This window comes from Epargyreus clarus, unplaced genomic scaffold (genome assembly GCF_041222505.1).
Source record: "Epargyreus clarus isolate Ecla_fem2 unplaced genomic scaffold, WU_Ecla_fem_2.2 ptg000003l, whole genome shotgun sequence".
Lineage (NCBI taxonomy): Eukaryota > Metazoa > Arthropoda > Insecta > Lepidoptera > Hesperiidae > Epargyreus > Epargyreus clarus.
The window spans coordinates 16,328,037-16,344,102 of record NW_027332211.1 but is presented as its reverse complement, the minus strand read 5'-3'; the positions used below and the strand labels follow the sequence as shown (position 1 = coordinate 16,344,102).

At 34.7% G+C, this 16,066-nt stretch overlaps 1 protein-coding gene and 1 non-coding gene across 2 annotated transcripts in view; one reads left to right on the top strand and one right to left on the bottom strand.

Annotated features, from left to right (window-relative positions):
- Positions 1-16,066, bottom strand: part of LOC140755742 (ATP-binding cassette sub-family A member 17) — a 23,596-nt gene extending 7,530 nt beyond the window's left edge. The window contains exons 1-25 of the mRNA XM_073091055.1: positions 15,950-16,066; positions 14,830-15,062; positions 14,412-14,518; positions 13,622-13,795; positions 11,810-11,965; positions 10,998-11,214; positions 10,409-10,588; positions 9,876-10,045; positions 9,674-9,784; positions 9,205-9,328; positions 8,278-8,438; positions 7,467-7,640; positions 6,556-6,621; positions 6,337-6,472; positions 5,709-5,967; positions 5,462-5,544; positions 3,411-3,523; positions 2,843-2,947; positions 2,316-2,401; positions 2,009-2,084; positions 1,820-1,927; positions 1,312-1,461; positions 999-1,112; positions 525-678; positions 14-136 (exon numbers count right to left, since the gene is read on the bottom strand). Of these exons, the coding sequence (XP_072947156.1) occupies positions 14-136; positions 525-678; positions 999-1,112; positions 1,312-1,461; positions 1,820-1,927; positions 2,009-2,084; positions 2,316-2,401; positions 2,843-2,947; positions 3,411-3,523; positions 5,462-5,544; positions 5,709-5,967; positions 6,337-6,472; positions 6,556-6,621; positions 7,467-7,640; positions 8,278-8,438; positions 9,205-9,328; positions 9,674-9,784; positions 9,876-10,045; positions 10,409-10,588; positions 10,998-11,214; positions 11,810-11,965; positions 13,622-13,795; positions 14,412-14,518; positions 14,830-15,062; positions 15,950-16,038 (3,469 nt within the window). The 5' untranslated portion in view covers positions 16,039-16,066. The remainder of the gene's footprint in view (positions 1-13; positions 137-524; positions 679-998; positions 1,113-1,311; positions 1,462-1,819; positions 1,928-2,008; positions 2,085-2,315; positions 2,402-2,842; positions 2,948-3,410; positions 3,524-5,461; positions 5,545-5,708; positions 5,968-6,336; positions 6,473-6,555; positions 6,622-7,466; positions 7,641-8,277; positions 8,439-9,204; positions 9,329-9,673; positions 9,785-9,875; positions 10,046-10,408; positions 10,589-10,997; positions 11,215-11,809; positions 11,966-13,621; positions 13,796-14,411; positions 14,519-14,829; positions 15,063-15,949) is intronic.
- TRNAF-GAA (transfer RNA phenylalanine (anticodon GAA)) lies at positions 13,043-13,115 on the top strand. The gene has a single exon. It is a non-coding gene; the product is annotated as a tRNA-Phe (tRNA).

The window sequence follows — 16,066 nt, the reverse complement described above, 5'->3', positions numbered from 1 at the left end:
TTATATTACTTACCGAACAAAATGTTAACAATCACAAAAGTCATAGAATTGAGTGCTGACCATTTACTCAGGCTGAAAAGGTAAGCCTGTGGTATGCATCCTATTCCATAAAACGTCAGCATAAAAGGAATTATGACTGTAAAATGATAAAATCAAAATTGATCAAAATATTGGCATTAAAAACTAGGACATCTCCATATGTAGTTGAAAACAATTGATTTCATATTACTGTGGCACCAATACCAAGATCTTATTGTGGAGCCAGACATGGTACGTAAAATTTTTGGTTAGTTTACAGCCTTTATACATTGCATTAAAATTAAAACATGACTTTAATAAGAAAATGATGAAGTATTGATATAAACTTTAATGGAAGAAATGTCTCTTTGTAAATATCTCTTTTACATTAATTTACTCATAAAATACATGAACGCACTTTTTAATACAACTTCAGTATATGTACCAATTTATAAATAATGTGCTTATTGTGGTATCTATAACGACTCCAGTCAAAGTTCCCATACCAAGATCCATATAATTAAAGTGAGTCGGTGCAATCAGGAACATGAGCAGGATCATGACAGCGGTCATTATCACCACCAGCATCCAATACAGCACCAGGTCACATATGTACAGTGTTATCCAGTAGCTGACCGGCGAAAAGTCAAACGCATTGCTCTATAAGTAGATATGAAGAAAAGCTTATTTTCAAATTGTTCAAGTATTTAAAAACACTGCAGAAATCGTTTTTAAAAATTCAACCAGATTTTAACTGGATTTGAACAATAAACTTCTTTTATACGTGCACAGCATATGGTTTGTTACAATTGAAAAATAAAATCAAATCATGAAAATAATAATAGCACATAATGACGATACTGAACATGCTGAACATACGAGGATGAACTGATAATTCTGGGCCAAACTAAAACTTTGTCTCTAGTACAATGAGATAAGTTCTTAATAGATAAGTACTTTATAGAGCGGTATGTACTCACCTGAGTATGTCTTATAAGTCCATATTCCTTGGAAGGCAGAAGTGTTATATGAGAAATCGTTAATATGAGAAGGACTTGAATCATTAGAGGAGGTGTGGCAGCGTCACGTAACCACTAAAATGAAATGCAACGACAAATCGAATTGAGACATAAGCATGGACATTGGGCATATATCATTTTATTAGGATCCTGTTGAACTTGGGGAGACAAAAAATCCATTTCATTCCCAGGGCAGTGCAAAACCACGCCAGCGCTTTGGAACTCTACATTATACTTTAAATAGATATGATAAGTTAATCTCCTAGAAACGTACCGGTGTCAAATCCAATGCGAGAGGGTCATCAGTGACCTCAATAGTGGCATCCATCGAAGTGTAGTGCCTGATGAGGGCCATGTGGGCACGAGCTATTGACCGCGCAGCAGCTCCGTCGTCGTGATGCATTGGACTGTATAGAGCTAGGACCTGAAGATGTTATTATATTTATATAATACAAGTAGAGAGCATGTAGGCCACTAACGCCCATTAGTAGGTACTACATAATCGTAATTATTTTTAGCCAACCGAAGTATAAAATTTGTCAATTTTTGCATAGAAAAAATGACAAATTTCTAATTTATTAATCAAAAATTTATTATGATTGCTTATTTAATGACATCGTGTAAAGTGATATAAATAAGGTATGGTTAAAGGACATATGAGTTACAATGAATTCTAGCTCACACACCAGTCAGTACATATGATGGTAAATGGAAATCATAGCTTAAGTAAACTACACTTTTTCTATACGGTAAAAATAAGAGGATTAAAATGAAAAACCAACATTTAGGGTTCCATTATCATCAGTGAAAACGTCCATTCCATAAGCGAACATGTAGACATAGTGCTGAGGAGAATCAATTGCACGTGTAGCCAGATACTCTGTTATGCTCTGAAAGATCAAAACTTTTTTTAATAAAATTTAAATTTAACAAAACAAAATTCAAAATGCACTGAGTAAAAACATTCTTACTTCATTTTTTGAAAGAGCTGTGTACCCCATGTTCTCTATTTCCTTCTCTGTCGCTCCCGTTTCTGATAGAACGTAACTAAAATATTTTTCAACATCATTCAGCAATTTTCCAAGAGTAACAATTTCGGGTACAAGTGTCATATCAATGTATACAATTAATATACAGGCAAGATTCCTTGAGAAACTCCTCAAACTCTATGGTATTTGTAAAGTTATAAAAGCGCGAAGTGCCAAAACATAATTATTTAGTATTAATTAATCATTGTCTTCTTATATGTGTTCCTTGTTAAATTTTAAGAATACTAACGCATTTGCAACAGATATGGCGTCTCTGGAATTTTCTAAACGTAACACTAAGTTCGTCTTCTGCTCTAAGGCCTCCACTGTCATTACCTTAAAGCAATTAAAGCAATATGTAAAATGCAGGTTCTAACATTTCATAATATAACAGCAGTGTTAGGCGCTGCTGTGTTCCGTTTTGACGGGTGTGGTAAGGGAGACAGACTTTTCCGAGGCGTTCCAGCTTAGTCCTCAGGGGTAGCGGCGCATCTGTGGCCGACCTCAGGTAGGAATATCTAATCCTATCTGGGGTTGATTACAGATGTCCATGGGCGGCAGTAGCCACTTACCATCAGGTGGACTGTATGCTCGTCTGCTACTCCTATATTCTATTTAAAAAAAATTCAAGGGTTAGAGCTCTTCGTGTTTCGACCATAGAAGCACCACCACCACATAATCAGCCTAATTAATTATTCAAGGAATTTCAATTAGGTCCTCAAGGGAAGTTAGGAACATTTTTGCTGTTTATAAGAGCTTTTTAATTTTTATAATTACCTGTCCATGTAATAATATTTTTGTTGCTTGATCTTTTTCCATATCACTGAGCAATTTGGATAATGATAAACCGATAAATATACCAGCCAGGATAGCAGAGATTACCTGTGAAATTCATCAAAAAATTAATAACTCGCTGCTGCTGCGAGACTTAACTAGGAGTGGCCAAGGAATTATTTTAACATCTGTTTGATTCGTACATCGTGGTACCGCGATACGGTCGGTACAGTGATACTGTCACACATAATTTTGTAATTTTCCATATCACGGGACATACAAAAGTATTAAAAAGCAAAATTCTAATATGTCCTATAGGCAAATCTTCCAAACATAATTCGCATCCCCGGCAGCACTTTTAGACTACGGCACAATTTTTACATACCCGAAAATATAAAATATTATTACATATGTGTACGCTGACTCAATTTCAAACTAGCACATTTTGTAATCAATCTGAAATATCTAGATTTATAGATATATATATTTACAGATATTGGTAGGTATACTTAGGCAAGAGATGATATATTATTAGGATGTGTGTCCTTATAACAATAAAAAATGCGCTTACCGTGACAATCAAGTAAAACCTGTAGTAGATGTAAAAGGTAATATATTTCCAAGCAATGCTCTTCATGTGTATATTTCCAAACAAGCTTACATTCCTTCTCCACGGTGCAGAATCTAGATAAATAGGATAGGATAAATACATGAATAACGAAGATATTTATTTATTTTTTAACCGACTTCGAAAAAGGAGGAGGTTACTCAATTCGACCGTATATATATATATTTTTTTTTTTTTTTTTTTTTTTTTTTTATGTTTGTTCGGCGATTTTTTCGCGATGCCGCGACCGATCGATATGATTCATACACCATTGTATGCGGCTAGTTTCACAAGGGGTCCCATTTCGAGGAAATTTGAAAATTTCCGCCAGTTTTCCCGGAAAATTGGAAAAACCAGATTTCATATAAACTTCAATAAGTCGAGTATTTCTTAACCAATTTCAATGAAAGGGTGTTTCGTTGCGGTACTTTCCTACCTTAACGTTAGTATACTCTGATGATTAGAATTTAAGTTATGGGGTGGAACTCATCATCACTACCCCTGCTTTTTACATATTTTATGACAACTTACCTTCTGCCCACTCAATTCTCATGAAACTTAAAATGAACATTGAGTATCTAGGTTAACATGATATGATGGAAAATTTAACCTTCAACTCTTTAACCCTGGTAATGCAGAAGTGCCTCCTGCCTCAACCACATAAGTTAGGCATTTGGAACTTATGGATATTTAATAAAGTCGATAAGCTGAGATATATGATGGAAAATTTGACCTTCTACTCTTCAACTCTGATGATGCAGAGGTGCCTCCTGCCTCAACCATACAAGTTAGGCATTTGATGCTTATGAATATTCAATAAGGTTGATAGGTAGAGGTATATGATGGTAAATTTTTCCTTCAACTCTTCAACCCTGATAATGCAGAAGTGCCTCCTACCTCAACTATACAAGTTAGGCATTTGGAGCTTACGAATATATGATAAGGTCTTTAAGTAGAGACATATGATGGAAGATATGACCTTCAATTCTTCAATCCTGATGATGCAGATGTGCCTCCTATCTAAAGTATATAGAATAGACATTTGTTGTAATGAAGTTGCTCGACAGAGATATATGATGAAAAATTTGACCTTCAACTCCTTAGATCTGATGATGTAGAGGTACCTCCAGCCTAAACCACATGAATAAGCTATTTAGTGCTTTCACACATATTTTACAGGTCCTAACCAGGTACATGTAATGAAATAAATGACCTCAACTCTTCAACTTGACAATTACTTCTTACAAATATAAAATATGATTAATGAATACGTTGTAGTTTTTCTTAACTATTAATTTAAGGTAAATTTGACCGACTCACTCGCAGAGTTTTACCACCTAGTTTGATTTATTTACTTTTCTGTTCCAACCTAATCCAATAATATAGTAGTATATAGTATCTCATATAGCCTCGCCTATAGTGTTTCGTATTGAATTGGTTAGGTTAGGTTGGAACATATAAGACAATGTAAAACTAAGCGAGAAGGGCGCGGTAGCGCCCTGCGAGCGGGTGGGTCCAATCCGTATGAATTCAGACCTTACCTTTATTCATGATCACCTTTATACAATTTTACATAATATTAATACAAACGTTAGCATATCATCACTAAAAAGGGTGAAAAAAAAAAATTTTAACAAAAAAATAAAACCGACTTCTATGTCACTACACAGTAAAAAAAAAATTTTAACAAAAAAATAAAACCGACTTCTATGTCACTACAAAGTAAAAAATAATTGAAATAAATGTTGGTTTAGTACATATTTCTGAAGTCGGCGCTCAATATATTTCGTTTGATAACAGCGTAAACAGCGTGTCCAATATGAGCGCCGACTTCAGAAATATGTACTAAACCAACATTTATTTCAATTATTTTTTACTTTGTAGTGACATAGAAGTCGGTTTTATTTTTTTGTTAAAATTTTTTTTTTACTGTGTAGTGACATAGAAGTCGGTTTTATTTTTTTGTTAAAATTTTTTTTTCAATTCATTTATTTCTGATACTTATGGTTCTTTACCAGCGATCCTTCGTAACGCTTGTCTCGATAAATCGTGTGAAGTAGACATCTCATGTCCTATAACCCTTGACTGATGAATAGCCCTATAGGTAATTAAAATTGAAGAAATAACTTTACAAAATAAATAGAATTTAAAATTGAAGTAATAAAGTTTTAAAATAACAATAATTTTACCTTCAAAATATAAGTTAATAGTGAATTAAAAGATATTATTGAAAAGCAGGTATTTTCAAGCAAAACTCTTTACCTGTTACAAACTTCTTCAGAATCTGGCAAACTGATATTCATGGAAACGATGCCATATTTATCTGAATTGTCAGTTAAATCTTTTATTAGAGCTGCAGCCACAGAGGTGGGACTCGCCGGTAATCTCAGGATCAGCAGAGAGCCGAGATGAGCTCTGATAGTCGCATTTGCTTTAGCGGCTCGGTCTAGCAATTCCGCGATGGCCTCCACATCAGTGGGACTGCCGTACCGGAATGTTATACGCACACGGTATTCACGACCTGCGCAAAGAATATATATATCTCTCTGTTCAATTCTTGTCAGTGACAAATTTTCCATGCCTATATGCAATTGCATATTTTTAGACCCAAAGGTTTAAAAGCTAAGCATTGAGGTAATAAATATTAAAGCCAAGTCGATTCATTGGTATATTATTCCTCGTCACACTTTACTCACAGAATATACAGGCCGACATACTTTGTGAACTCTAATTCAACCCACGCAGTACATTATTTTCTATTATTACCTTTTAAGTTTAACGATGGATTCTGCAGATATCAGGGGATGTTACCAAAGAATAGAAATTTTAAAACAATATATAACTGGTAGCAATTGATAGAGCTGAAGCTATGTGCATATATCATAGTTACCGTATTTAAAGAACATGTAAGCAGGGGTCCCTCCGAATACTAGTACTTTGCTGTCGAAAAGAAATACTCGATCAGCAAACTCCAACTTGATACTGGACAAGCAGAGTTTGACAATGGTTAAATATTGTTTATGTTGCTGAAAACAATAGCATTCATAGATTTCTCAATAAGACTTTTGGAATTCATGATTATTTGAAAAAGCTATAAAAAGTTTCTTACCATGATCTTGTCTTTTATAACTGACACATAAGTTGGTTTATCTTGAAAACTTGGTATCAGAATAACCTGAAAAAAAAGAAAATTTCATACTTACCTAATTATACTTAAGTACTATAACATCAGAACGTTCTTCTATGTAATTTTGTTTCTAATGCTTCTTTATTTATTTATTTATTTATTCTTTTGAAAGTCATCTTCATACATCAACTATACTCTGATTCATAATTAGATGTCCAAAATGTAAACAAAGGTGTTGACCTATCAAGAAAATACGTCAGAAATTGTAGTTTTTATTTTTGTCGATATTAAAGTAATACAACAATAATAAAATAATAATCTAAATAAATTAAGATTAATTCACATTTTCTAATAATTAAATCACCTCAATTTCGTTCCATACAGTAATAATAATAAAAAAAAGTTTATGGTAGAAAATTAAAATGTGATAATGGTAACACAATGGGAATCCAAGACATTTCTTGTGCTGTCATTTTTAAGTTTCGTAACTGATATTATTCATTTTCGTGATTGTGATGGAGCTCTAATGTTTTCTCGTTTACATAACGCGTTTGTTAAATTGTGTATATTTGTTAAATTTTCGTTTTTTGTTGAGTTTGTTAAAGTTTTTGTTTCTTGTTAATTTTGACAGTGACATTTCTTTGTTTACATTTTGGACACCTAATTATGAATCAGACTATAGTTATTATATTATGATGCCGACTGACTTACATAAGAATAGGCAACTGAGGTCTTAATGCTCAGAAATGACAACGCGTACGGTAGAATTCCTGGTTTATATGGAGTTGACTACTTACTAACGTCGATGTGCGGCAATGACCACTAACCATCAAATGAACTGTATACTTATTTGCTATTTATCTTATAAAAAGTTTATCAGTAGTCTTTCATACCTTTGGTTCCAGCAGAATACCTAGAGCCCAGCACAACTGCGCGCGGTAGTATTGGTCCACATTGCGCACATACTCTTGCCTCACTCCCTCCAGATCGCAATCAGTTAGGAGTCTCGTTAGACGGACGTGCCCATATTCGGTTATGTATTGATCGGATTCTTGCCATAGACAAATCTGCAGGAATAAGTAGATACATAAGATTCTTTTTTCCATTTGTCAGACTATACTTTTGTTTTTCACTTTTATTCCTAAGAGGTGAAATTATAATGAAATACTAGATAGCCGTTAATACGATCATCTCCAAGATTAATCCGAATAATAATTCAAATGATAAATTTTGACATCTCGCAAATAAAATCAAATGATGAAAAATTAGAATCAGTCACTTTTTAGGAGGGAACATTCTAAAAGTAGTAACCGGTAGGGGAGTGAATAAGGTTGTCTTGGGATTCTACAACAGGTTTTGGAACTCCAGGAAACGCCTTATTTGTGACTCATGCGCTAGCGAAATGTCCATCTCTTGCCGCTACCCAAGTAGGACTGACTCGAATCGACGGACTGATGCAATCTCACATTTATTATACAAATCGTGGGTAGTTTCTATACGCCTTCATATACAAACGATATCACAAATAATATTGATATTTATGTAAGGACTCCTACGGAATTTTTGTGACCTAAAATGTCCTAACATTTTCTTACATGTACTAAATAGTAGGTAGGTACTATATTAAAAACATAGACAGCTAAAATACTTTATAAGGATTCCACTATAATTGTAACCTAACAAGAATCTGACTGTAATACATACTCCAAGAAACAAATTGATATGCTCCTCCACGGTGAGGTCCTCGACGAGGAAGTTGCTGCGGTGGCAGTAGCCCGTCATGTGCGGCCGCGTCATCAGGTTCTTGCCGGCCGCCATGTTCTCGCCCAGGATGTTTACCGTACCCTTATCGGGGTATGTTAAGCCTGAAAGGATTTATATTTTCTAATATGGTACATTTTATTTTTTTTATAATAACCAACCATAGATATGTTAGATATCTCACCGCCTTGCAATTGAAGGAAGCCACAAATGGCTTACACATACGTAAAATGGCTGACTGTTTTCCCATTACGTTTCCGACTGTCATGGTGTGTCATTTACTAACAATGCCGACATGTGCAGTTAAAGGGTGCAAAGAAAAATTGCAGAGAAATATCGTTTCATTCGTAAAAGCTGTAAACACTACATTTTTTAAATTTTTTTAAACATGAAAATAGATGACAGTGACAATTTAAATTGTCAAAAATTAAAAAGCACGCTTTAATGAACAATTGCCCTAGAGAGTAAAAAATAATTTACAAACAACAAAATCATTACCTAGAAAATATTTTTCATACGGGCGACAACGCTCAGTTTGACATTGCGCTGTAAAATCTACAGGCGTTAATATAATAAGTTATTTTCTGTTTTTTTTTTCATGATACTGGACAGAAAATCAGGATAATGTTATAGACATACAGGTGAAGCTTATATAAAGCGTGTAACGAAAATATATGTAGCATGTTAATCCATCGAAAACTTTCAGTTTTGTGGAAACATTCAGATTCTGAACCTTTATAAAAAAACTAAAAATACATTTTTTTAAATATTTTTAAAACTACTAAATATCATTCTTACATGCCACCAAAGTTTATTTTGCGATAATAGGGCAAGGTTTGTGCGATTCGTCTTATATTTAAATGAACTAACCTGTCAACAAATCTTCAACAGTGATGATCATCCGTTGCTGTACTTGTTCAGCGTACAGCATCGTGAACTCCCCGCGGTAGATATCGAAGGTTACATTGTTCAGTACAGTATCGCCCATTATAGTCTGAATTCAAATTATTTTCATTTTAATTGCCTATCTAAGTTTATAAAATGATTTCAATTAAGTTACATCTACTTTTATTTAATCGGCATAAAAATACGTCGTTGTCATCGTCAACCCATCACTATGCCACTGCTGGGCATTGGTCTTCAATCAGAGTGAGAGGCAATTAGGTGACAGTACTGACAGTCCACCGCCCTGGCCAAGTGCAGTTTGGTAGACCTTACGCATCTTTAACATTTACTCTTAAATAATTCATGCGTGTAAATCTCACGATTTTTCCCTCACCGTTATAGCAACTGGTAATTAATATCTAGAATACAAAAATATAAATATTATATTATATACCTTAGTAACGTTACGGAAACTAATAGCTTTTGCAACCAATTCGTCCACTTCCTGCAACTGTTCCCGCTCTCTCCCGGTGGGTGTATCTAACCGACGTAATCTATTTAAATCCTTTAATTAAAATTTAAATAATTAGATTTACATTGCTCAGTACTTATTTTAAATTCCAGAAACACTTTTACAACAGTAAAACATATCGCACCTCCACTTCCTTAAATATTATAGATTTCCAAGACACTTGGCCTCCTATAGATCTCTCTTTTAATGTCCTTTGCATAACCATCAATACCCCGAAATAGAATAGTATCATTACAATCCAAGAAAACAATATGAATATTGTGGAATGTCCTTCACCACGGATGTTGGCCAATTCTGCAAAATAATACGAAGCGGAAGTATTTATAAAGAAATTAAAGAATCTGCGTTACTATAATGTATAAGATTAGACCACTCATTGATTCAGCTATCTGGATAGCAACCTCATACCAGTAACCTGGATTTATCATAATAAAGATGAAGAAATTATAAATAATGCGAAGAAGTTGCAGAGGAGGAAATTAAAATAATTGCTTAGTTTAACTAACCTGACTGTGATCTTATTTTGAGCGTTAAAGTTAATTTACTTAAGCAAAACCTATATTATTATAAAGCAAAAACTTTTAGCAAAGCAAAGCAATTTTACTGAAACCAAACTCCTAAGCAACTTTAACACAAATAAATAGAAAAAATACTCACTCCCCGTTTGCAAAAGAGCAAATTCGTTAAACCCATGCACGAGGCCTAGAGGGGGTATAATAATATGGAGGATGAACGTCAAAACTGGATGTGTATCGTCAACCCGGTGGTGCACTAGCAGCTCTGCTAGGAAGGTCTGCAGGAAGGTGAAGAGCGTAGTCCAGATGCAAGCAATGAGAGCTGAAACGAAAATAAATCAATTAAGAAAAAAACAATAAAGAATATCTAGCAAGTTGGATATATTATAATATATGGATTATGACACCATTGCAAAATGAGAACGGTTTAGATTAAAACAATAAGCAAATAAAATGCGCATTTGAACTTGATAAATGTTTAGATTATAACGACATAAAGGCACCTATGAACTGAATGGAATGTTTTACCACAAAATAAAACTTACTTTCCAAATATCTGAGCAATCTTCTGGAATTTAAATCCCGATTCTCCATATCTAAATTTACGATAAGAGGTCTCAATTTACAATATATTCCACAACTAAATAAGGAGCCACAAAGTATTATAATCTTAAATTTAAAACCCTATCGTACTATACGTAGGTAGGTAATCAGAATCAAAAGCAACCCACCTCGATTATGAAACATGGCCATGATGAGCGCGAGCATGATCATGAGCGAGGTGTACGCGAACACGAGGATGAGGGTGTAGAACAGGTGGATCCAGCGGAACACCAGGATGAGCGTGATGGAGCCGAGCACGCACGCGGGCAGCGCCGTCAGGCACGCGTACACCACCCACGCCACGTACATCGAAGGGAATGATACGTCACGAATACGGAGGGCACGCTGCCGATAAAAGAAATAGGAAATACATTACAATGATTTTTTTTACAATATAGACGTGGCAAACAAGCATGCAATCCATCTAACTAGATGGCAGAACCATTAACTAGTGGCTACTGCCGCCCATGGACGTCTGTCAACTCCAGATAAAATGAAAGACCTCCCTAAGTTCGCCACAGACACGTTGTTGCCCCTGAGTTCTAAGTTGCAATGCCTAGGATAAGTGTGTCTCTGTTATCACACCCGTCTAACCAGAATACAGCAGCGCTTAACACTACTATTATTAGGTTGAAATAAGTGGAGCAGTAGTGCTGCCGGAATCGAACAACAGAAGGTACAACCAGCTTTAAATCTTCATCCATGCTCCTGCGGTCTAGTTTGACGGAATACTTACTTTGTTACTTTAATCCTCTTTATTACGTAAGTATTGCTAGATTCGCTACCATATTTATTCTTGCTGCATTGTTTTTAGTATTCTTTAAGCATTTCAACTTCATCCTCAGAAAGAGTAACGCCTACGACCGCCCTCAGTCAGAATCGAGGTAGAATAGGAGCTTGCAATTATTTAGAACTTTTATCGCTTGTAATTTGCACTCACCTTAAACCTGCTGACCGTCTCCGTGACCACCAAGGCTTCAGTTTCCAGCACCGGCGGCAGCAGCGCCATGGTGAAGCACATCAGAATATTCGAGATGGCGCGCCGCACGCGTGACTCTTGCATCAGTGGCGACACTGGCATTGATCTAAGACTTATCTGGGAGAAAAGTTTAGAATAGCAGATTAGTTTTGTTGTTGACTCGTACAATGATAGGCAGGTGCACATATTGGGTTAAACTTCACAGCTACTATACTACCCGTATAGCGGAGCGGTCCCATACCACTCTAACATGCAAAAGGTTCCGGGTTCGTTTTCCGGCCTGACAGATAATCAAATGACATAGTATGTATTATATTTCTGTGTTGTGTCTCAGTGTTTGTGTATTACTATATGTGTGTCCTGTGATACTCACGACACAAGTAAAATCCTAATGAATGACTATAAGTATAGTAACTGAAAAGTGTTGGAAATTAATGTTTCCTTTACATGTTAAGCGTTCTGCAATCTGCATACAAATAAAAAAAATACTGAAATAACTCTACAATCAGATAAATCCACAAATGTGTGCCATATTGGTATGCGCTATGATTATAAAGTAAATGCAATGCAATGCAAACACTTTCATTATAATGTTACTTTAAGGACGATACAAAGTACATTGGTAACAGACATAAATGGCCCTAAATATTATATTTTAATAAATAGAATGAATTGCAGGAGGACGAAGATACAACAACAATACAAGGAAGATTTTGCAGCGATATTCAAGTTCTTCGAAATACAAAACGACATTGAGTTACCGATTAGTAAGTAACACGTCAACCATATTGCGTAATTACGTGTCATTGACCTACACAGATACTGCGTTCAATTACCTGATATTGGACAATAATACGATAAAAGATTGATTGAACAAAAAGTTTGTAATTATTAAACCAAAATCATTTCATTTAGGATTATAATTAAGTTTAAGACAATTTTCTCTTACATATTAATAGTTTGTAAAAATAACTCTTGTTTCAATTTAGTAAACCTACTCTTACGCGTATACGCGTGCGGAATTTTGAACTTTATTCCGTGGCGCTTAAAGATTAATTTATTCCCCCGATATCGTAACCTCATTATACATGATAATATATTCATGAACAGAATACAGTACAATGGTAAATATTTTTTTTTAACATTAAATTTTTATTTGTCAATGTCTTCCTTAATTTCATCAAAACATCCATAGCCGAAATAGCTCAGTTGGGAGAGCGTTAGACTGAAGATCTAAAGGTCCCCGGTTCAATCCCGGGTTTCGGCAAAAATCTTTTTCGATATTTTTATTATTTTATAATTCACTAAAATACAGTTTTTGATTTATATCTTTTTTTTATTGCCAAAAAAAAATCTAAAATTAACAAGAAAACACAATTCCATACACAAGTTAATATTTTTATTCTTAGTATTTTAATAAAGAATATCATTAACTACATTAATTAACTTTTCGATTTTTCCTACACTTTTTTTTTATGCAGGTACATTAAAGGCCAGGCATTATTCTACCACAGCAAAGTATTTAAGATCTCGACTAGAGCGTCCCCTATGAGGTTCAAAAATATCCTTCAAGTTGTCACCCATCTTTCACACTCACCAATATTCATTATATTACAAGTGATTTCAAAAAATAAAAATAGCGCGTACTTAGACATTTCCACGTGATTTACCTATATTAATTAAGATGATATAAACCAGAATCTTTCAGATATGCCTAATAGTTAATAAAGATAGAGTTGAGATAAACCAGAAGTCTACATCTATAAGAGTTACCTCGTAGTCGGGCTGAGATTCGCTGACGTGCTCCAGGATGGCCTTGCTGACAGCCAGCTGGACTGCCAGGAAGCCGCTGCGAAGGTGCGAGTTCTGGTTCGAGGTGTGATCGAGACACGTGGCGTAGCGGGCGCGCTCTGTACTCCGTATGCTGAACCTCCAGATGTTATTATCCTAGGATGTAATTATTTAAATGATTTAATTATGGCTGTTTGTAGACTTACGTACTAATGCTTATTTAAATGAGGCTGGTCACTTTGTCTAAGAAATGAAATAAAATGGAGTAACATTTGAAAATAGAATTCTTTGTGTTTCGACTCCGGCAACACCGCATTGACCATAGACTTATATTTTTTTCGCTATAACATTGTATATCTATGGCATAGATATTCGAGTATTTATAATATTATAAACTTATAATATACAATGAGGCATTTTAATGACTTAACGTGTTGTTTTTAAGAAAACATACCTGTAGGAAAATCAACAACAATTTCACTTCTCATTGAATCGCGATGTGTTAATTGGCCAATTAAAGTGTACGTCTAATTGACTTAGTAAAGGATAACTAGGAAACGTAATAATGTTGTCGATTCAGATTTTATCAGCTCACAGAAATATTTAAACAAAAAATTGATATACTGTTTTATATAAAAACCTAAAATTGAGTTCAGTTAAGATTCTTGTCATCGGAGTATCGACGACTTCTTCTTTTTCTTCTTTCATTCATTCTTTTTTTCATCTTCTTATCATGGACGTTTGCAACTATTAAGAAATAAAAAGTTCTAACCGTAGGTCCCCATATCACCCAAATAACAGGATTCTTCATAGAAGTCCCTCTGGAACGGTTGTACAACAAATCATTCAGGTCGTCTTGCGTTTGTGCGCTTAGTATTTCTGCATGTAATAAAGTTACTATAATAGTAAATGTATACATTAACTTATAGCTATCTTTTTGCTTTCCATGGCTCCACAACTCTATCTCATGGCTATAGCCAGCAGCCAAGCAGAAGTTCTTGGGAATTTTGCTATTTTCTCATAGGTACTCAAGAAAATATCTACTATAGGAAACCGTATCTATTATTTTATTTATTTTTAGTATTTGTTTAGTATTTATTACAATATTGTAAAGACTAACATAGCAAAAGTAAAAAGATTATATATTTCAGTAAAAATCACAGGTGTTGCTGATATTTAGAAAATCATACCGAGTCCCAAGAGATCCGAAACTCTCAGCATAATAGTTGTATACGGTGGAATACTCGGAGCATATCCTAAAACGTTCTTGTTTTGTAGAGTGGCTAGGATTGCTCGAGAGCTGAGGGGTGGTCTGGGTTCCACTTGGAGCGGCGTTAGGAAGACCGGCTTCGCGACGAACACCGCCACAAGGAACAGGACGCCAGCGAATAGCGTCTCTACCAGCAGAAGGCGCCATCTTCGTCTGTGGGTAAACAAATATAAATAGGAGTAGGTATAAAAAAATACACAAAGATCAGTTGCATTGCTAGGCTGACTTTTGGGAAGAAGGATGAAAAATGTACGATGGTTGTAATGACTTGTATTTTCGTCTCTTGAAAGTTATCTTCTAACGACCATTGACTATGATGTCTGATTATCATTTAGAAAATTTAAGAATCATACTTAATCCGACATCGAAATTTTGTTTTGCCATAATTAGGAGAAACTTCATATTGCTATGTGCCGTTTTGTGATGTTCTTATTTCATTCCAATCCCAAAGTAGCTATGAACACTTGGATACATCATCATTTTAAGTTAATCTTCTTAGGAAGCCGCTGGATATTATATTCTAGAGCAGCCATGACATGACATTACTTGATCTACCTTATCATAATTTCGGTTATTAAATTGGGAGGTACAAGTACAATGAAATAATTTAATTGGTATGATTATTGGCGGATCACACTTATTTAATTAGCAATAATTTTGATGCAGCTGTTAATATCATTTAGCGAGTAAATATCGACAAGGTTAATAAAACCCGAACAAATAACGCACAATACTTCAAAGTTCAAGGATTTGACAATATTTCCTTGATAACTTATAATATAAGCTAAACTAATCTATCCCTTTGCGATGGTGGAAATTTCTGAAATTCCGACACATTGAGACGTTCATATTACACCACCTTCTGATTTATATACGAGTCATAGATGTATTACCTACGAGTCAGTACGAGTAAATTAAAACTACTCTGCTCTCTGTCGGGGCTCTGAGGTTTGAATCTCAGTAGTTATGTGTATTAGAAATCATTATAAATAGTAGTAATAAAATACACAAGTTTAATCTATGAACGAAAAATTACTTACTGTCTTTGCAAGTAAGACTTCCATATTAAACTATTGACGTGCTGGTAGAAACGATTTCGCGTCGATTTTTTTGTTTCTTCCGTAAACATTTTATCTCTGTTTTTGTAAGAGATGATA